General features: G+C 38.1%; 1 protein-coding gene across 2 annotated transcripts; it reads right to left on the bottom strand.

The window, feature by feature from the left end:
- Positions 1–240: 240 nt before the first annotated feature.
- Positions 241–22,243, bottom strand: npc1l1 (NPC1-like 1). Of its 2 annotated transcripts, XM_041786639.1 has the most exons (23): positions 22,064–22,243; positions 18,537–18,698; positions 17,753–18,379; positions 15,897–16,058; positions 14,825–15,739; positions 14,441–14,734; positions 14,128–14,351; positions 13,935–14,035; positions 13,661–13,833; positions 13,429–13,557; positions 11,512–11,694; positions 11,299–11,413; positions 10,893–11,158; positions 10,616–10,705; positions 8,716–8,906; positions 5,864–5,991; positions 5,645–5,774; positions 5,459–5,514; positions 5,216–5,366; positions 4,846–5,077; positions 1,838–1,951; positions 1,523–1,685; positions 241–1,423 (listed from the first exon to the last, which is right to left on the bottom strand). In XM_041786639.1, exons 1-23 carry the CDS (start codon positions 22,103–22,105, stop codon positions 1,212–1,214), a joined length of 4,860 nt encoding a protein of 1,619 aa, XP_041642573.1. In that variant the 5' UTR covers positions 22,106–22,243; the 3' UTR covers positions 241–1,211. The 2 variants fall into 2 exon arrangements, with proteins under 2 accessions (XP_041642573.1, XP_041642574.1); XM_041786640.1 differs by lacking the exon at positions 18,537–18,698.
- Between the last annotated feature and the right edge of the window lie 1,140 nt (positions 22,244–23,383).

The following is a 23,383-nucleotide window of genomic DNA, read 5'->3' as shown; positions in this document are numbered from 1 at the left end:
ATTCCTAATGATAGTATTTACATAGATGAAATATAAAAAAAAAAAAGACGCCTAATGGATAATTTACATTCATCCTCCAGAATGGGAATAACGAAGATGATTGATGATGATGATGATGAATAATGTCAGTCCATTTTTCTCCAAATACTTGGGAGAGTGGGAAAGGAAAGCTCAAGGCCTTGGCAGCCATGTCCGAATTTTCTTCTTTGACAAAACTTTCACAAAAATATTTCCCAACATTACTGCATGAAGTGGCTGTTAAATAACCATTTTATTGGTATATTAAAAAATAAATGCACTACAGTGAATTTAAATGTGGTTGCATTTATTAAATGCAAATAAGACTCATAAGTTGAACTGAGACATCAGGAAGGGTGAATGCGATATCTGAACTTCCAGCCTGGCTGCATTTAATTATTCACCTTCTTATCCTTTATGACTCAAAAACTGTGGACGAATTAAAGGCTGGTGCAATATATCGAGTAAAATTTAGTAAATATAAATCACTGCATTGATGTGACTGCAGCTCAACTTGCCTTAAATCTGACAATGGAGGAACAATACCAAGTAGAACAAATAAAAGCTACCACACGCAAGATATTTTTAAACATCTTTCAAACATTTTTCTTTCATGTTTTTCTTTTGCCATAAATAATTTTTAGCATTACATTGAAACACATTTTTTTCTGATTGCACTTTTTATAACATTGCCACCACACTACTACTAATGGAACCATAACATGAATGCTGGAGTGTGTGTTCCTTTAAATCACTATTCTCAGTGCTAATCTGCAGTATTCATACATACAAAATAATCACATTCAATAAAAAACATACAAAATGACACTTTCAGGAACATTTGTCAGTTTCCCGTCCTGTTCACAGAGAAAAAAAGACAGTTGAACGGTGAGTGGTGTCCAGCTGCAGCTCATATGAAGACGGATGTGAAGCTCCTTATGGGCTGAGGCAGGACTGTTTTTGTTTGCTGCAGTCATCCATTCTGTGCTTAGAAATACTGCAGAACTGTGTGTTGCTGTCTTCAGTCCTGCAGGTCCATTTCTGATTGAGGTACATAGTTAATGTTTTACATGCAGACACAAAAACAGGAGTCCTTGTTTTCTAACTTTGTCCTTTTTTAGTGTCCATCCTTGTTCAGTTTGTTACAGAGGTATTTAGCTTAAAGTTTTTTTTTAATTTGTGCTCAGAAAGAATCAATTTTCTCCTCTTTCCTGATGCTCTTCTAGGATGTGTGAACTTTTCTCATCCTTAGACACATTTGTATCTGGTTTCGGTTTTATCTCATCGTCTTCATAACTCATGTTCTCATAGACATTTTTCATTGTGTTTCTCATCTCCACCTCCAGCTCGGCCCTTGCTTTAGCTTGCTGCTGCTGCAGCAACACAGCCTTATTCACACCAGGACCTGAGGAAGGAAACGTTAAAATGTAAAATGTTTGATTTTTACAGTGGCTCATCAAATCCATTCTGTTGCAAACATAACAAGAACCTTTTGAGAACATACCAAAGTAGCTGAGCAGCACAGGGAGGAATATGAGTCCGTGAGCCAGGCCCAGCAGGGTGATGACCAGATTTAGTCGAAAGAAGAAGATCTGGATAAGCTGTGCTTTTGCAAACGCCAACACCAGGATGCCTGGCAGGTTGGTCATAGCAACACCAGCAAACACCTGCAGGGCAACAAAATACACATTGACTCAGGAAGCTAATACTGAACTGATGGGATTTTTGTGTGGCTCTACATGTGACTGTGTATTTAAATGATTTTTGTCTCCTATTTATGAATGATTGACAGTGTCTGCTTTGGATTAATGTAACTCACCGCGCTGCCCATGTTGGCTGTGGCCTCCTTCGCTCTCTCGACATGTGTTGGTTTAGTGCTGAGTGCAAACGATCTCGTCATATGAGACACAAACTCCACAGAGATTCCCACAGCCTGCAAGCAACACAGAGAGGTGAGTTACAAAAGAAAGAAACAGAAATTAATTTACTGTACTAAACAAAATGAAAGCATGAAATTAATTTTATATTTATCTCACTTCTTAATTGTTATTACAACAAAAACAAAGGTTAGAGATTTTTAACATGCATATCAGCTGAGTGCTGGTCTAACAAACGGACATGCAAAAGAATACACAATTCTAACTAATAATGATTATGAATTGTAGTTTTAACATCTCGTCTAACTGAAGCTTTATAACTGAGTATTAAAAAGGAGTATTCAGGAATGTGCTTTTTATAATGTTAGGGTACAGGGGCATGTCTGGACTGTTTCACTTTGATGGCTCAATTTGGGCACTTACTTGTGTAGGGGTGACATGAATTTTGTGTGCATGCACATGTATGAATACCATTAGCATTTCTACTCCACTTATCATACCTACCTTAACTATTGGCATTACAGTGTGTTACAGATTCCATTTTCCTGTCCATCCTTTTTAGATTAATAACATACAGTGCTTAACAAATTTATTAGACCACCCTAACCCTAACCAAAGTAAGGTTTATGCCACAGCTGCCCTAAATTAACAGCATTGGTAATTACCAAAATCATTTTTTTATGTTTCTGCAATGGTTAATACACCAATATGTAGACGCTCTTTAACCCAAATGATATTTTTAATGCTAAAATATAATCATTATTGTTATCCATGAATTTTCAAAGTTACTGATTTACAAAAAAACTGAAAAAATAATAAAGCGCGTTATAATTCCTTGATTGTTATATGTCAAATTATAGTTATTTACTTGCATTCCTGAACAGAAAAATGAGTTTTAATGGTTGAATGTTATGCTTGATTAATTTCTGACTTCTCAGAGAAGCCCAGTGAGCCGGCCCAAATTTGGGTGAATTCAGTTTTAAATTCCTCATTCCTGTTCAAAATGGGAAAACCTGGAGGGCTCACTCAAAATGAAAGAGTCTGCATTAAAGCACTTTATGATGCTGGATGGTCTTTGAGACAAATATGAAAGGTGGTCTAATAAATTTGTTAAGCACTGTATATACAACAAATTTATAATACTTTTCTCATTTTTAGGATGCATGATATTGGGTTTTTGCCAATATCCGATATACTGATATTTGCAAATTGGTTTTAGCAGATAGAAAACACAATCTTAGAAATCTTATAAAACACAATCTTAAGACTGAGGATGAGCAAATTAACAAATTTGAGTCCATAAAACACACTTTAAAGTGTAGGGAATGACAGTAAATAAAGAATAAGACTCCAGCTGAAGTAGAGCTGTTAGTCCAGCTAAAATGAACTTACCTGTGCGTATGGCCAATATTTACAGCTATTAGATGCTAATAGAAGCATATCACAGTAACACTGTGTATCCCTACTCATTTTTAAGACTAAGCTACAGTAAAAGTATGTCTACTTTCATCGTTAACACTGTGTATGTACAGTCTGTTTCCCTTGCATGTTCACACAGGCTACAGGTGGCTCTGCTACAGTCACAGATGCATCTGCACAACGCCCACAGCAGAAACTCAACAACGTGAGGCCGAGCTTATTTGGGTATATTCCTGCCACCAGCAGCACCTCATGACATTTTTCCGCACAAGCATGCTGTTGATTGTTTCCTTTAAAGCTGCAGGTGTGCACTGCAGCGTGTGAGACTGAAACAACTCAGCATAGTGGGCTTTCGTTTTATTAGGCATTGCAATCATTTGAAATGGTAAATAAGTTTAGCCCATGGAAAAATGATTTGAATGCCAAATATTGCTTAAAGGTCCAAATAGAAAAACCTAATTGTTGAAAAATCAAATGAATGCACATAAAAAAGACAATGCATTCACCTTGTTAAGTTTCTTGCTATTTAAAAGTCATGATATATGCAGCAGAAAGAAAATATATTGCAATGCCATATCATATCATTTGGGCCATGATCCAAGCAAGCAGAGCTGAACAATATGCGAGAATAATCTAATTGCGGCCCCCTGCCCCAATATTGCAATAGTGATTTCAGATGCAAGTTCCCCATCTTGTGTTTTTCTCAACACACAAGCAGTAAATCAGTCTTTATTATCATGAACACAGTATTTGGTAAATTAAACTAAGGCTTATTTTGAGTCATAGCAAATTTACTATGATTTTTTTAATTGAAGGGATTGATGATTTAATGTTATTCTCACTTTTAATATGGTAAACATAAAAGAACAAGAAAAGTGTGATTTTTTCCAGCTATTCTAGAAAAAAATGAAACAGAAATGTTTATATGATGTGAAGCACATAACATCCCTGCCTTAAAAAAAGTCTTAAACTGGTGTTTTGAAATACATTTCAGGTCAAAGACATATTGCAACCTCTGCAATTTGCAAGTTACAACAGACCATATTGTGATGTAATCTAAATTTTGATCAACTGCCCAGGCCAATTTCAGAGTCACAATTTAGAATACTAACAAGAGGCAACGTGCTACATGCAACACAGCCCGTTGATGTTTTGTCACAAGTCCAATTTCTGAGGAGGAAAACTGCCAATCACAATTGAATATTTTTAGGCAGCATCAGGGGCGGCCAATCAGATTAAAGGATGGAGTCAGGCAGGCCTGGGTCCATCCTTTTGGACACACCCCCTTCCTGGAAACATCCTTTCAGGTAAATTAAAACAGATCAAAAGAGAGAATAAAATAAAAACAGTGGAGGCCTAAATATTTAAATAACCATTTCTGGTGAGGGGCTATCATTACATCCTACACTACACATGATGTAACCCAGTAGTATCTTTCATCACACAGGGGTTTTGTTTAACAACTACAGCAGTCAGAATCAATACTTTAAGGTGTAACTCAGGCATTTATTATAAATGTGAAGATGCTTACCGTGACCAGATTGATGAGGGCCACTGCATTGTAATCAATGCTCCAAAGTGTCATGACACCAACGGTATCCACGATAATCATGATGATGGTGATGAGGTTTAGCAGACCAGAGCGCAGATCCAAGCCCAGCAGCAGACAGCAAACCACAAAGGTCGGCAGTAGACACAGAGAGATGTTAAAGAGCCCTTCAGGCACGATCGTCAGGTACTGCTCGTAAAATACATTCGTCACCCTGGAGGGAAAAAGTATAGAAATACCAGTCAGAAACCACAGAATGAAAAGATTTATTGTAGAGATAGATTTACAGAGCTTGAGAGGCAAGAAAAGGGGATTTAAGATGAGCAGGGGTTTAGGATATAAAGGTACATACGTGTAAGGAAATACTTCAAAGTCAGGTGAGGTCTCTGATAGATTCCTCATGCCTAAAGTGATGTTGTGGGCTAGCTCTCTGGACTTCTTCAACGCAGCGGTGAACTCTTGTGAGTTTGTTAAAGGCGTGTGGTAAGCCATGAAGCGACTGGCTGAAAACAGAAGAAAAATCCTTCAGGTTAGCATTTTTATTAAAAGAAATATAAGATTTTTGACAGATTTAAATTGATTAGATATGACTTACCTATAATTTCCCCATTCTCATCTTGTACCACAGCTGTATCATATGCTCCAAGACCTCTGAGGAGAGAAAGGATTAGGAGTGACGTGAGAATGGACTTGAAATAAACTTATACTAAAACTTCAAAATAAAATATAAAAGAAAAATGCTGCCCTTATTTTATGCTTTACATGTAGATATTGCACATACCCTTTGGGACACTGCAGGTCCGGCCTGTTACCCAGGAAGTCCGGGAGGAAGCGGTTGAATTGTTCCACAGTGGGCCTGAGAACGCCATCTGAAGGAGTAGCCATACACTTTTTCCCACACAGTAAAGGAGCTGTTGAGACATGGCAGCAGGTAAAGTGTTAATAAAGAAATGATACGTCTTTAATGTGAAAAATGTGCATCAGTGTAAAGTTTCCTTACATTCACTCGCAGGGCAGAACTTCCCTTTGTTTGGACCGATGGTGTAAAGACGGCAACATCTGGATCCAGGGTTCAGCCAGTCGATGAAGTCATCCACCCAGGAGTTAGCAGGAATAGCCATGTAGGATCTACAGAGCACGTCGACAGTAAGAAAGGCAGATGTAAAATGTCTTAAAACTTATTTAACCACAACTTGATAGTGAGTATAAAATGAGAAATGAGATACTGCTCCTTAACCAGGGATGGAAAGTAACTAATAGCATTTACTCAAAGAACTCTAATTTAGTAGGTGTTTTTGTACTTATACTTTTTTGAGATCGTTTTGAAATCCGTAATTTTGCTTCTACTTAAGTAAGTTAAAACCAGAGTAATTGTGTTTTACCCACGCCGATGAAATCGGCAGGGGGTTATGTAAAGGGTTCTGTATCTTTGTTTGTTTGTTTGTTTGTTTGTATGTGTACAGGATAACTCAAGAACAGAAAGTCGGATCTTCACCAAACTTTCAGGGAATATTTGGATAGTGACAGGGAAGAATCGATTAGATTTTGGTGGTGATGATCCACGCACCCGTCCGGTTTTTCTCAGGCTTCAAAATTTTGAACACCATAGTAATCAATGGGAACGTTTTTCAATATTGTGCATATCTCCATGAAACATCAACCAAACTACACCAAACCAAGTTGCATGTAAGTTCCTCGGTGGCGCTGCTTAGGTGTGGGTTTGCCGCCTCAGACGGCCATTCTAGTTTTACTCGAGTATAATAGTCTTGTACTTTCCCACCTCTGCTGACCACACAGTAGCACATAGAGAAAGAATGATTCAACATTACATCCCACAACAGCTGATAAACACAGCAAAAACTGGAGCGATGATACCTCTGGGTTAAACATTTCAGTTTTGTTTTTAACTTCCAAAGTGTAATTTTAACTCCATTCTGAGTAAACTAGACTTGTTTGACTTGTGTTGGTTCAGCTCTGTAAAGAGTCAATAAATCTAAGCTCTGCCCTCTGCGATTTCAAATCTGGGGGGGATGTGTGGGCAAAGTTCACCATCATGCCCTTGGGCAGAGTGTTTAGATGTGTTTTATACATTTGTAGTTGGGTTTGGATGTTGCCTGATGTACATTGATCCCTGCTGGGGCTCTCTTGGTGATGTTTTTGGTGGATTGTTGTTTTTGCGATTAGACAGTTTGCACAATGAGTGAAGTTATCCATTGAGTTCATGTCTGTGACTTTAGGTGATCCTAAAGGGTGCATGGTATTCTTCATCAGTATGCTTTGCCTTGTTATAATGTTGATTTTCTGTTGTGTTACTAGCAGAGGAGACCCACCTCACCAGGTTTTCAAGAGTTAAGAGTAGTTTGATTATTTGTAGTGTGGACCAACAGAGTCATTTATGTAATTTAAGTGTTAAATTTCACCTTGATTAAAACTTTAAATTTTGCTGTGTATTTAACTTTATTATGGAGTCATGAATTTACCTGAACAACCTGATTGGGGATCTATTCTCTTGTTGTTCTTGCCACTAAAGAAAGATAATATTCTACTGTACAGCTCCTTAGTAGCTACCCAGAACTCGAACTTTAAAATCAAATACTCTTTCATTTTAATTTTACTTGGGTAAATTTATAGGCCAGTTATTTTACTTTTAATTAAGTAAATTTTAACCAGAGTAATTGTATTTTACTTAAGTGCAGTAGTTGTATACTTTTTCCACCTCTGTCCTTAACCAGTTAATTTTCTGCTGTAGTTTCTCTTTAATGTCACTTAAACAGGATGCTATATTTCCTCAGAAAAGTTTAACCATTCAGGAAATAGGCTGAAAGTATAAATTGCTGAAAGCTAGAAAAAATAAAGTTTGAGCTCGCACCAGGTTAGCATTGACTAGCTAGCATAAAGACTTTGACAGGACCAGCCAGTAAGAAATAAAATTTAGTAAATTTCACTATTACTCCACAAGATATTATGATAAGGTGTGTTTTACATAGTACTTAACTTTTGAAAGTGATACATGCTTTGTTGCTAACTTTGTAAGTAGCACCATTCAAGCTAACTATAGCAAGCTAACAGAAACGTAACACAACTGACAAACAAGTATTTCTTGCAAAATGCTACTGCTTTTTTTTCAATATTTTGCTGTCATATAACAATATAAAGCCTACTGTAATAAGATTTACCAGTTATCAGTAAAAAAAAGCTGATAAGGCTCCAGAGAGGAAGATAAGTCAGATTCATAATCTTCCTTATCTCAGGAACACTCAAGTGTGTTGTCAGTTATAATCAACACCATGTCACATTAATCCCTGGGTAATAAAATTATCTAATAAGAGACCTACTAATTGTTCAAAAGTTTTCTGTTTGGTTTTACATGTAAAATTAATCTATACTTAACTCGATAGGGAAACTATGGTGCATTTGCTACTTTCTGTTTCTATTGAATAGCCCCGTCATATGCACATGTAAACAGATTTTACGTGTCCATTTAAAAAAAAGCATTCATCTTAGAGCCACAAATGACAGATTTGCCTGAATGGGCTTTACACTGAGTACATACATGGCTCTTAATATCCTTCAAATAGAAACTATAGGGGATGTTTAATGCGTACTCTCTCTGCCTGGCACAGCCAGTAAGAGAAACCCTTTATCTACTCAGTGGAGATCATGTAACTGAGTTTATTATTAACTTATCTGATGGCCAGTATGTAAGAGGTTGCTACTATGATATCAGTAAGTTCAAGGATCTGTCAGAGGAAAATAATAATTTGAAGGACGAAGACAGAAAATGTCCCTCCGCTAAGAATAACTGACTAGTCGATGTAGTGTAGAATAGTTTGATGATAAAAACAAACTTACAAATCGGGGTAGTTGGCAGCGTACTGGACCTTCTGGGTAAGCGAGAACTGATCACAGCCCACGCTGGAGCACACCGCATTCATGCCCTCCACAGTGTTGAAGTTGAAGCCTTTTTTTGTTACGAAATAAACAGGAACTCCAACCTCAAAATATTTGTACAGATAAGAGAAATAGTCCAACATATAGGAGCCCTGCAATAAGAGGAAAACAATCATTGCGATGTTTACATTAAAGTACAGCACAGTATTAGAGGTATATTTTTGGTCCATTTCAAGAATGAAATGCATTTATGTAAAACAAAAGCAGAACAATAGAAGAATAAAGTCTCAATATTACAAGACTTAAGTTGTCAGTGGCTGTCAAAATTTTCAGTTAATTAATCACAGGTGGCGAAAAATATGATTTAGAAGTGTATGTTTATTAATCATTAATCACAGTGTCTGTTGCCATAAAACAGCTGACCTATTTATGAGTTACAATTAGAGTAACTTTGATTGGAACACATAAATATTCTCTGTGCTCTTAATTTTAGGATTTTCTTGATAAAATCCACAGATTAAAACCATCCTAGAAGCCTGTTTTTATGATTGTTTTATTACGGTTATTATTAAATCCACCAGTAATGCAATCTTTCTTAAATCATCAACATATGTGATTAATTTTGATTACATAATTACAAGCCTATAACCAATTAGAATATTTTTCTTAAAAACTGACATCACTTGTTTTAAGATAATTGAATTACATAATTTATAATGTTGCAAGTGAATAATATATCATGAGGATATAGTGCTAATATTAAAGGCTAAAGTGGCAGTACTAAGAGAATACAGTCATAACCTCACAAGAAAATAGTCCAAGGGAATAAAATAGTGCAAGGGAATAAACTTGAAGCCTCGCATTGGTTCATGCAGGACACAGAGCTGACAGAAAGCTGATCTTAACTATTGCCTCCCAGCTCCCACAGCCAATCACAGCTTTTTCTTTCAAAACAGTGGTGTATTTAAATATTACGTGATTCTAAGTAATCCCTGCTTGCATTAATGCTGACGTATCAGGCTGCTGCTGCTGGCAAAGCTTAACCTCCTCCTTTATAGCATAAAGCTTGTTACACCTTCATATTTAGATTCATGGTACTATGGATTAATTAATTGCTTTTGAACTTTTCTTATTATTTTCAATATGCATTATCATAAATGTATCTATCCATATGGGGGTTTCTAACTGTGCACTACCTGGAAAGTCAAAGTATGCTGCTTGACAAACCCAGGGAGCATCCTTTTAGCAGAGCTTTCTTCGCTAAGTAAAACTGTATATCCATTTGGCAGTAAAATGATAAAATGTATGACGTAAGTATTTCTTACTTAACTGTAGGATTATGTGGCTGAATTCATAAAGGAATAGAGTCAAAGCACTATGGGGTTGGAGGTGTGATGTTACAAGAATAAAGCTGTAAAAGAATAAAGCCTTGGTATCTAGAAAAATTTTTTATGTTTGAACAAAAAAGGGGATTTAATTATGAGAATTAACATCTTGGGCCAGTGGCCAAAGTACACACAGCTGTGCTTTTTTTCAGAGTCTGTAGGACAATGCGCTTTATTTGGGAAACCTGAATTCTTCACAAGGTGCTTAATGTTCCTCATTTTAAGGCTGGTAGCTGGCTGCTCTCCTGATTTTTTCCTTCAAAGTAACATCCAGGTTAACCTAGTTGAAATTATTGACATAAAGACTGTATACAATGCTGTATAATTGCATTCAAAAATACTGCAATACTCTCTTGTGACTTCTTTTTACATTCTCATACTCTGTTCTTAAAGTATCCTGCTTTTAATGTGTTCATTAGTCCATCAACAAAAGAAGACTCTCTTTTGCAAGTATGAAGATACAAAAGCATACTGACCTTTGGCATGGCCAGCTCCTGATCCAGACCCACAGTGACATTAAACATGAGGAATAATGATCCACAGAGCATAAAGATGAAAACCAGCATCTGATGAGAACACAGCAACACAAATCCTATTAACACCCAGCTAATAACCTTTGATTTTACATTGAAGGCACACAAGAGGCTAGAGTTTAATTTAAAAAAATCTCTGATCAGGCCAGATATATAGGCTTAAAATACCAATATATAACAGAATTAATTTATTGTATGGCTAGAGAATTGATAGCTTTACCACTATGAATCTGGTGACTCTGTGCAGTAGGACAGGAGCGTAGTATTTCCTCATGAAAGGTAGCAGGAAGCCCTCATTTGGCTTGTTTGGACGCTGTTTTGACACTTTAACACAGCACAACAGTTCACAGCGGTTGTTGTCTTGGCGGCGGGCATCCAGGGACAGCAGTGCCACGAATGCTGTCATCTGTAGGATGAAGTCCATGAGCACGGCCATAGCAGCATACAGTGCAAAGGACTTCACCGCTGGCATGGTGGACAGGCCCCCTGAGGTCACAGAACAGAGACATAAAGATAAACACATTAAACAGAAACCTGATGGTCCCTGTTAAACACTGAATGTGGACAGAATTGCACTGTGGTCAAGCCAAGCCAATATTGCCATAGAAGAATTCAAAATTACCTACCTAGAAAGAAACAGACTGCCTCAGATAGACTGCACAAGAGCATGCTGGGGGCTACACTTCCAAGGACCCGGCCAATCTGCTGCTCTCTCTTCTCTCCGGGTCTCCGTACATCTCTCTGTTAGTGAGGAAAAGTAGGGTGTCATCGATGAAAATGGTACACAAAGCTTGAGTACCAGCTAACTGTTGATTCCTGAAATGCACATATATCCCCACCTGGTACTCCAGCACGAAGATGAAGATGTTGTCGGCTCCAACAGCAAGCACCAGGAATGGCACTACCTGCAGGATGACCAGCGAGGAGGGGATACCAATCCAGGAGTAGAAACCCATAGAGGCCAGGACAGAACAGCCGACCACCAAGATCCCACCCAAACCCACTAGGAACTTGGAGTCCACCTTTATGACACAAAGAAAAAAAATCCAGATTTGCATTCAACTCAGTGAACTTTTTCTTGAAAACCCATATCTTTAACTGTATCATGTCTTCTGTGCTGTATAACTTCATGGCTAATAAACCCATGAGCTCTGACATAAAGATAAGCCCTATACAGCTGACACAGCCCCACTACAGTGCTTTATCCTTATCATATATGTGATAAGTACTGCTTCAACAACTTTACTGTCTTGGTGAAGGCATACTGTATCCCAGACAAGCAATGCAAAGATCTCTTTTTTTAATGGTAAACAAGACTTAGCATCTGCATTTAAGCATCTGGGTGGCTGTGATCGTGCACAACAGCTCTTAAAGCCTTATTCAAACAGCAACAATATTGACATACCCACATGATTGAGCAGATAAAATGTAAACCGATAAAATGAGTAGGACTAAATCCTCAGAGGTACGCTGATATCTGTGCTAAAGTATGGTTTATTCCAAGGTTATTATAATTAAAAAAAAAACTAAAAGTTAAAAATCATTTTAGTTAACTGAAACTAAATAAAAACTGAGCTTTATGAGAAAAATGAAAACTAACTAAAACTAAATTCTGTGGTGATAAAACCAAAATGAAATAAAATCAGAGAAAAAAATCCCCTTAGTTTTAGTCTTTGGCAGCAGTACACTGTCTGACATGAACACCCAGGCCCAGAGAGAGAGTGAAGTGGCCTGATTTGATCGCAGAAAACTTCACACAATGGTAAATTTTAGGTCTTGAGTTGTATACAAACATAAAAATTGAATAAATAAAATGAAAAGTGAAGAACCCCTTTGGGTCTGGCCCTTGACAGGTGTCCCATATTCCCCCCAAAACTAAAACTAACACTAAAACTAATAAAGACTAAACAAAAATGAAGTATTTTTTCAAAATCAAAACAAAACTAAACCAAGAAACCAGCAGGAAAAAAATAACTGAAAACTAAACTGAAATCTAAAACAAAGGTAAAAACTAAATAAAAATGAAAACTAATGAAAATTCCAAAACTATCATAACCTTGATTCATTCATGCAGTGATTGTTGGCAAGTTGAATCTAAAGCCTCCTACAGACTGTGCATTTTTAGCAGTCTTATGAGTTTCTGGCATGCTACACCGTGCAACATGAATCTCATACGACATCAAGTTTGCTGTGTGCAGACTGTACGATGACAACTCACGCTTTACACCACTGAATCGCTGGCATGTGCATCATCCATCTACACCACCAGTGCTGTGGTAAATAATGAAGCAAAGCAACAAAAAAGCTGTTGTAAATGTAGCATTCATATGTTAGAAAAACATCTGAGATCAAGATTTTTCACCTTGTTGGTCTCCCACAAACTTTTGCGTTTTTAGCTTTGTCTCCATTCTAATGCTAACTTGTTTGTTGGCGCCAGCGTCTCATTTATCGTTATGTCAATTCTTGCATCCCTATTGGTTTGTTAGTCAACAAAGTCTGTAGCAGCAGTCACATTGTGAGATGGTCATCCTAAGTTTCTGGCACTGTCAGAATTCTATCTTTGGCTATGTTTGGACCACAAAAACAGCTGTCAACTTGTCTTATAGTGCGGTTTTAGAGCCCTGAGAAAGATGTTGCCAAAAGTTTTAATCTTTCGCCTGGGACAGCTCAAAATCACACATTGTATACCAGGCTTTATTCTCACTTAAGTAGCTGAGTATTACAACAAAGGTAGACATTGCTCTGTGAAGTCTTACCAGTAAACGTTTCCATGAAGAATACTCCCCCAGTGCCACAGCGATGTAAACAAAGATGACGGCATAGCTGATCATAAAGATGGGGATATCCTCTGCTGTTGTCCGATTAATCTCATCCTCTAGAGACCGCTATAGATAGGGGTGAAGACCAGAGAGGAAACAGGGATTAGAGTGAAGTGAATGGACAAGAGAAAACACAATGCCAAAAGGACGGAAGCAGATTTAATCGTACCTCTGCCATGTACGCAAAGGTGAAGTTGCAGGCAGGGTCTTTCTGGTAGTCCTGGACAATTTTAAGAAACTCTGTCTCCCATTGCATTGCCACTTTGAACTTGACGCTGTTTCTGGGATAGTTGTTGAGGGAAAAGGTCATGATGAAAGCCTCGGCATTGGTGAAGTCGTCATCTAGGAAAATGAGAGATGTGATGAGTAAAATGAGTCTTCACTTCTTGATCGTGTTGATCAATGATACGATCAAGATGATTGATTTTACAAAAGTCACTCACTTTCATAGCCTCCAACAGCCAGATAAGGAAAGACAGGTGCTCCGTAATCAGCCATGCAGCTCATATCAAGATCAGTTATGTCCTTGAAGGACAGGGGAGAACTTGAGATGAGATAGAGAAAAAATGGTTAGGTTAAGGTCCCAGTTAAATCAATCAGCAGTTTGGTTTTAAATTTCATTTGATGAATTCTTACTTGAGACAGTAGATTAAATGGTCCCTCCAGTCCACTTCTTTGGTCACTCCCAGCTCTGTCATGTTAACCTTGGCATTGATGTTATCCAGACTGTTCTGGAAGTACTGTGGCAGACTGTTGGTTGCACAGTCCGTCAGAGAGGGGTTTGATGGGTTCAGTGGTGCATAACACACATCTTTAAGAGTTGCTGTGCGGTTCAGATCCTCAGACCAGAACTCAATTTTCTGAAAAAGCCATAAAAGGAACAATTAATGGGATTAAAGTCAAATGTTTGCAAGCAGACAACTTCCAGCACCAGTCCTGGAGTCCTTACCTGAATTCGTTCCTGGAGCTGCAGCAGCTCAATGACAAGGTCTTTGGAAATAAGCCCACTAAAGTTCTGTGGTCCAAACAGTAGAGAGTCATAAATGTGACCCTTTCTGCTGGGTGCTGTCAGGATTAACTGGTTCGTCCTAAAGAAGGGTTCAAAGTGCTTGTCATGGAATTCTTTCTCCTGGCGGGCGCGGCTGTTGGGAGCAGACCACAACTCAACAGGGTCTGTAGTAAGCTCAATGGACTTGAGACCAGCAGCAAAAACAGCCACTAATACTGCTGACACCAGGAGCACCTTGAATAAAGATAATTTCAGCAAATGAAACATTCAGTATCTTATTAACCAAGGCGAAAAACACTTAAAACATGACTTAGTACAACTAACCCAGAGGGGATAAGTGGCCATGAGAGTTCCCCAGCGTTGGAACTGTAAGCTTAGGAAAGCTTGGGCTGCCAGGCTGTTCTTGTCAGCACATGTCACCTCTGATGGATCGATGGGCTGCTGAGGCACTTCATTACTGTTCTGGTCTTTGCCTTTCTCCTTTTTCTTTCCTGTGTCTTTGTACTTTCTTCTCTCGGACTTTGTCAAGTAAGCTACTAAAAGGTAGAGAAGGAAGGCAAAAACCAAGAGACAGAGTAAGATTATACAGATCACGAGGAAGCCATCCGTTCCCATCAGTCTGAAGGGCAATGGAGGGGAAGGAGGAGCTGGCATCTTTGGACACGACTCTTGGCAGTCCTGGCAGGAGCAGGCCTGAGCTCCGGATGGGGTGGTTTCGTTACATCTCAGAGCACGTCCATTGTAAGGAATCACACCTTCTGGTAGTCCAGCAGTGTCCCCCTCATTTATGAGGTTGAAGTCAATGTCCAGAGGAGCCAGGCCATTACTGGAGTCTCCTTGGAAGTCGTACCAGTGCTGGGGGTTGCACAGCTTGGCACCATACCTACCACACATGGTGGCGATGGCGAAGCCCCCTGTGGCAGGGATCCTGACATTTTGACAAGACTGGAAGGCAGTGTTAGCAAAGGTGCTAGTGATGTAAGCCTTATAACCTACGACCGCCTCTTTTGTTTGGCCGAGTGGACTGGTGACGTTCATGGTCTTAGTGACTTGGACTGTTTGGGTCTGGTTGGGGCTGCAGGTGTTGATGCAGTGTAGGTGGGCAAAGTTCTCTGCACAGGAGGGACAGCGGACCAGCACTGCCTTGGACAGGGTCAGACTTGTTTTCAGGGATGACAGCTGTTGAGTGGAGCAGCAGGCGTACGTGTTGCCCTCACCTTGGTCAAGAATGGGACACACCTGCAGCAACAACAGGCACAATAAACAAAGACGCCACAAATAGCCAAACGTTATCAAAGGAATGTATTGTCTCAATAACAAAGCAAAGAGTTACAAGGAGTCCTTCTCAACCATGCCTTACAACTTTTCTTTTACAGTTGAAGCAGGATTTACAGACCTCTTTAAGTTTCTTATAGTGTTCTCCTTTGAGGAGACGAGCACGGCTGTAGTCAAGACAGGGGACCTTAGGAGGAATAAGGCTATCTCCTATGGACGGGTTACGGCCGCACTCCTCATAGAAGGCGCAGAAGCCAGGCTCATGTTGGGCCCGTGACAGCGCCTGCATAGAGGACAGTGGTCAATAGATTTAACCATGATATACATCTACAGGAAATTAGGGGAACATATCTAGATGTAGTGTCTTCATGACTTAACAGATTTAAAAAACAGATTTTGACAGTGAATACCAGGTCATCTTGCTGAGTAAAGAAATTAAAAACCTGCACAGTAAATCTGAATATAGTTGTAGGTTTACAATCAGTAAGATTTGCTCGGAAGAATTTGAATGAGTGGTTACACCAAAATTCATTACAGCATCATAATGATCCCAGAGCTGCTCTGGATTCAGTCCCGTCAGCGCCTTAGAGCAGCCCCACAAGCTGCAAAACAATAAAATGAAGTATGCCCAGAGTTTATTATAGCCCCAGTCAGCACGTGTGACTACATGATTTATTTTTTACAATAAATACAAAAGTTAAAATGCTAGTGTCAAGAGTACTTTAAAAATGTTTTGTTGAAAAAATATTTTTATTTAAATATTTTATTATCAGGAAATGTGACAACCTTCCTTACCTCTCTGTTTTTAAACTGTTTAATTAGTTTTTATGTGTTTTTTGTTTTGTCGTTATGGGTGTATCTACTTCAGTCGACTGTTATTCAGCTGTGCTCAGTTGGCTCAGAATTTTTCAATGGATGTTTTTATGTGTCAAGTGGTAGAATTTTATTCTCACATCAAAGTAAAAATAGAAAACCACAAAATCAGAAGCAGACTTTACTATTAGGCAAAGGTAGGCAATTGCCTGCTAGGGGTCCATGAACACATGATTTACTTAACCCTTTCTCCTACACCAGGCCGTTTGGAGTTTTAAGGGGTAAACACACTCATTAAAAGCGTGAAATACTGAGCAATACTTGTTTTGCTATAGTGGCATAAAAGCCAATCATAAATTATCATTTATAGGTATTTGTGTGAATTATATATCTTTTTGGGGGGTAAAATTTCATTAAAAAAACATCAAAATTATTATTTTTTACAAACATTTTATAATAAATGCTATGCAAATATATTATCAAATAAATACACTTGGATATTTTTGAGAGGTTTATTTTATTAAACATGACCAAATAGGTTGAAATTTCAAAAAAGAAAGCTTTTTTCTTTGAGTTAATTGTCATTTTGATTAAAATTAGTATTCCATACCACCAGAAATTATGTTGTTACCAGATGCCAATTTAGAGTCTCAAAATAGACATTTTAAAATCTACTGGGACATTTCTATATTAAAAAAAACATTTTCAACAGTCATTTCTGGTTAGTTTTACATCAAGTTACAAGAAGGACTTTCTGTGAAAAATAAGAATTTAAAAGGTGGGATGCAATGGATGTGGAGGGTCCCATACGTGTGTTCACCTAGGGCCAGAAAGCTGCTAAATCTACCACTGTCTGCAATAAATATGTTTTTACAATAAATCATACTGATGACATAGAACATCATTATATCTAAATCTGTCATGTGTTAATTTTGTTCTTTTAAATTTTTCTTTAGTGCTGTATTGGACGTTCCTTTGAGATGCCCTGTAATTGTCAGAGGTGGAAAAAGTACCAAACTATTGTACTGAAGTAAAAGTAAAGTTGGTTTGGATGAATTATACTTAAGTAGAAGTAAAAGCAGTAATATATAGATCTACTCAAGTAAGAGTAAAAAGTAAGCCATCTAAAATGTACCTAAAGTACTGAGTAGCTACTTTTGATACCTGAGACAAAGGAGGAGCTGGCATCTTTGGAGGAGCTGGCATCTTTGGACACGACTCTTGGCAGTCCTGGCAGGAGCAGGCCTGAGCTCCGGATGGGGTGGTTTCGTTACATCTCAGAGCACGTCCATTGTAAGGAATCACACCCTCTGGTAGTCCAGCAGTGTCTCCCTCATTTATGAGGTTGAAGTCAATGTCCAGAGGAGCCAGGCCATTACTGGAGTCTCCTTGGAAGTCGTACCAACGCTGGGGGTTGCACAGCTTGGCACCATACTTACCACACATGGTGGCGATGGCGAAGCCCCCTGTGGCAGGGATCCTGACATTTTGACAAGACTGGAAGGAAGCGTTAGCAAAGGTGCTAGTGATGTAAGCCTTATAACCTACGACCACCTCTTTTGTTTGGCCGAGTGGACTGGTGACATTCATGGTCTTAGTGACTTGGACTGTTTGGGTCTGGTTGGGGCTGCAGGTGTTGATGCAGTGTAGGTGGGCAAAGTTCTCTGCACAGGAGGGACAGCGGACCAGCACTGCCTTGGACAGGGTCAGACTTGTTTTCAGGGATAACAGCTGTTGAGTGGAGCAGCAGGCGTACGTGTTGCCCTCACCTTGGTCAAGAATGGGACACACCTGCAGCAACAACAGGCACAATAAACAAAGACGCCACAAATAGCCAAACGTTATCAAAGGAATGTATTGTCTCAATAACAAAGCAAAGAGTTACAAGGAGTCCTTCTCAACCATGCCTTACAACTTTTCTTTTACAGTTGAAGCAGGATTTACAGACCTCTTTAAGTTTCTTATAGTGTTCTCCTTTGAGGAGACGAGCACGGCTGTAGTCGAGACAGGGGACCTTAGGAGGAATAAGGCTATCTCCTATGGACGGGTTACGGCCGCACTCCTCATAGAAGGCGCAGAAGCCAGGCTCATGTTGGGCCCGTGACAGCGCCTGCATAGAGGACAGTGGTCAATAGATTTAACCATGATATACATCTACAGGAAATTAGGGGAACATATCTAGATGTAGTGTCTTCATGACTTAACAGATTTAAAAAACAGATTTTGACAGTGAATACCAGGTCATCTTGCTGAGTAAAGAAATTAAAAACCTGCACAGTAAATCTGAATATAGTTGTAGGTTTACAATCAGTAAGATTTGCTCGGAAGAATTTGAATGAGTGGTTACACCAAAATTCATTACAGCATCATAATGATCCCAGAGCTGCTCTGGGTTCAGTCCCGTCAGCGCCTTAGAGCAGCCCCACAAGCTGCAAAACAATAAAATGAAGTATGCCCAGAGTTTATTATAGCCCCAGTCAGCACGTGTGACTACATGATTTATTTTTTACAATAAATACAAAAGTTAAAATGCTAGTGTCAAGAGTACTTTAAAAATGTTTTGTTGAAAAAATATTTTTATTTAAATATTTTATTATCAGGAAATGTGACAACCTTCCTTACCTCTCTGTTTTTAAACTGTTTAATTAGTTTTTATGTGTTTTTTGTTTTGTCGTTATGGGTGTATCTACTTCAGTCGACTGTTATTCAGCTGTGCTCAGTTGGCTCAGAATTTTTCAATGGATGTTTTTATGTGTCAAGTGGTAGAATTTTATTCTCACATCAAAGTAAAAATAGAAAACCACAAAATCAGAAGCAGACTTTACTATTAGGCAAAGGTAGGCAATTGCCTGCTAGGGGTCCATGAACACATGATTTACTAAACCCTTTCTCCTACACCAGGCCGTTTGGAGTTTTAAGGGGTAAACACACTCATTAAAAGCGTGAAATACTGAGCAATACTTGTTTTGCTATAATGGCATAAAAGCCAATCATAAATTATCATTTATAGGTATTTGTGTGAATTATATATCTTTTTCGGGTAACTTTCACTAAAAAAAACATCAAAATTATTATTTTTTACAAACATTTTATAATAAATGCTATGCAAATATGTTATCAAATAAATACACTTGGACATTTTGAGAGGTTTATTTTATTAAACATGACCAAATAGGTTGAAATTTCAAAAAAGAAAGCTTTTTTCTTTGAGTTAATTGTCATTTTGATTAAAATTAGTATTCCATACCACCAGAAATTATGTTGTTACCAGATGCCAATTTAGAGTCTCAAAATAGATATTTTAAAATCTATTGGGACATTTCTATATTAAAAAACATTTTCAACAGTCATTTCTGGTTAGTTTTACATCAAGTTACAAGAAGGACTTTCTGTGAAAAATAAGAATTTAAAAGGTGGGATGCAATGGATGTGGAGGGTCCCATACGTGTGTTCACCTAGGGCCAGAAAGCTGCTAAATCTACCACTGTCTGCAATAAATATGTTTTTACAATAAATCATACCGATGACATAGAACATCATTATATCTAAATCTGTCATGTGTTAATTTTGTTCTTTTAAATTTTTCTTTAGTGCTGTATTGGACGTTCCTTTGAGATGCCCTGTAATTGTCAGAGGTGGAAAAAGTACCAAACTATTGTACTGAAGTAAAAGTAAAGTTGGTTTGGATGAATTATACTTAAGTAGAAGTAAAAGCAGTAATATATAGATCTACTCAAGTAAGAGTAAAAAGTAAGCCATGTAAAATGTACTTAAAATACTGAGTAGCTACTTTTGATACCTGAGGGAGTTATATAATAAAATAGGATCTTTTCTTAATGTAAAATCAGAGAAGACAAATCTATAACCAGGTTGTTTTTATGAGGTGAGACTTAACCTCAAGTCAAATGCAGCAGGATGAAATGTGGAATCACTCTCTCGCCACTGACTGTCATGTGCTGTGAAAGTCAAACTTATGGCCATTTCAGACTCAGTACTTGATGCTTTTTTAAATGTAGTGAAGTACAATACTTTCCTCAAAATATACATAAGTTGAAGTAAAAGTAGTGATTTTAAAATGTACACAAAAAAGTACAACTACACAAAAAAGCGGCTCAACAGTGACTCGAGTAAATGTAGTAAGTTACTTTCCACCCCTGGTAATTGTGTGTTTGTATATTTTCTTTCATGAGTACCTGCCTTAGACTACAGATGAAGCCGATATGCTCCACTCTTATTATTTATGTTGATGTTTTACATCGTAAATACAATATTAGCATGCATTTCCCCCATTCAATAAAAATAGAAAATGCTAACATTTCTTAAACATATCTTTGAAAGTGACTAAACATGTTCAAAGATGAAAATCATCTTATATTAAATTTATTAATACATCAACTTTTTATGGTATATGTATGATTTTAAATGTGTGAAAATCAACGAGACATTCATATGCTGTTTATTATTTCAAAAAAAAAAAATTTTAAATTTTGGCATGTAATGGCTTCCATACATTTCCCTTAGAATCACAGGTCACCTGTTATGAGTGGAAATTAATCTCAGTTACTCGCTGAGTCTGAGACTCTGACTAAGCATGAGCTGTTTGACATTTATGGTACTCCACTGCCAAACCCAAATTATCTATGGTCCTTTTTGGACCATCAGGCAACTGGATCCTTATCAATACTTCTTTTATGCATTTCCCCTTCCTTCCAAATATTACATTTACTTGTTTGTTCCACAAAAACAACTTCAACCAGCAGTTTTACCATTAGAGAAATAATAGGCTCTTGCTGGAGCCTTATGCTCCAATTAAGACATAGTCACTAAAAATATGAAGTATGTGTTCAAATAGGTGGTACATGCCTACAATTATTTCCAGTTATTAAGGCGTGTATTTAGACTTTAAAGAAACCACCAAGAGTGAAAAAAATTGCAGCGAAATGTAATTTAATTTCTGAGGAGTCCCTGTGGAAAAGCCCCAGGAATTCTTTGTATCAGGCAAATTACAGTTAAACAGACATATCGAAACACTGAATTGATATTTGATAATGAATGTATGTATTGTTTTTATAAGTGACACCTGGCCTCGAGACATGTAAGGTTCAGTGCCGTTGCTCCTCGAAGAGGTGATGAACAAGCCTTGTTGGGTATTTAGGTATTTAATTATAACTGAGATTAGTGTCCTGTACTTTTCCGGCTTGTTACTGAAGAAGATGTCCTTTCAAATACTTTGTCCTCTGACTATAATCATTTTATAAAATGGGAAAGGGCCTAATATTGATCTTTCCACGGGGGCTCTAAATTCCTTAAACTGCCCCTGACTTCACCTTTTATTGACCAATGCTGGTCAAAAACCTGGCCACAGTAAAGTTTTTTTAACCCGCAGAGTTAGCTCATGTCATAGACTGAAACCCCACGAAATCACTGGTGTGGGCACAAGTTTCCAAACAAAGAGAGATAAACAGACCAACTTACCACACAGGCCAGAAATAGGATCAGAGCTACGACACGGGCCATGATTCCTGAGAGTTTTCCTGAGAGCAGCAGAAGAGTCAGGGTCCTCAGGTTCAGTAAAATGGAGTGTTTATTAATAACTGAAGATTCGACATCAGACGAGGTTAGACAGTGAGAGGAGCTCCGTGGTCGTTCCTCTCTCCTATCATCTGTCTGTCTAACAGTGTAAGGGTTGAGGGAAGGAGAAACGTCACACTTGTGTCACCACACCTGTGATGTCACATGGGTCTTATCTGGTCTGATGCAGCTGCTGGCCAATCACAATATGCAAGATCAATTCCTCTGTCTGATAATTAACGAGAGAGGGATTTTGATAGGGTTGCTGGGGAGAGCCAAAGCAAAGAGAAACTACAGGGGAAACCAAAATAAGAGCCGCGCCCAGGTTTTCACCTGTCAGATGGTTATATGGGTGCCTATGTAACATAAGGTGTTTTAGACATAAAGATGTAAAATCATAAAGACTTAAATGATTAGTTTTATTGTTTCAAGGGCAGTGTATGTGACCGATACACTGTGAGCTTGACCTTTATACCATTTATCTGAAAAATAAGGTGTAAAAACAGAATATCTTCCAACTCCCTTGTGCATTTATCTCCATTTCTTAGTTGTTGTAGAAGTCTTTAAACCAAATACTTGAAATACTTGAGACAGTAGCAGTTGGCTTGGCAGAGACATGACTGATAATTTCCTGGATCACATCTTACAATCTAAAATCTGCTCTGTAATTAAGTTTTTTGTTATCAGATGTCAAGGTCAAAGCTGTGATAAAACTTAAACCAAGGCTGCGTGGTTATACCGCTGAGTATCAGAGGTATCAGGGCGAAGGTGTGCATGCATTTCAATTCAAGATAAACAGAGATGGAAGAAAAGACAAGAAGAAATAGGGCAGATATGGTGATGCTCTTTGTTCTTTCAAATGCTGATAAGTTAAGGCGGAATTTTATAACTCAGCCGCCAGACTAAAAAAAAGCAGAACCTCGGCAGTAAATTCAAATCAAGGAAGAAATGATGTGATTTATCAGTGCTGGTATCTGTTTACCTTTTCTTGTTCTGCATCGCTACACTCTTAGAAGTAAGGGTTCCAAAAGGGTTCTTCTTGAAGGGCAGAAGTTCTACCCAGAATCATTTGCTTCTGAAAAACCTTTTTCTGAAAAAAGGGTTCTACAAGGGTTCTTTGTAAGACTAATGGTTCCTGTAAGAACCGTTTCAATACAGAGAACCCTTTTTGGAAGAAGGAGTTCTTTGAGGGCTGTTGAAAACATGGGTATTAGAAGATCCTCA

Source organism: Cheilinus undulatus, linkage group 5, assembly GCF_018320785.1.
Source record: "Cheilinus undulatus linkage group 5, ASM1832078v1, whole genome shotgun sequence".
Classification (NCBI taxonomy): domain Eukaryota; kingdom Metazoa; phylum Chordata; class Actinopteri; order Labriformes; family Labridae; genus Cheilinus; species Cheilinus undulatus.
Note: the sequence above shows the minus strand (reverse complement) of the source record. Positions and strands in the feature narration are given on the sequence as shown.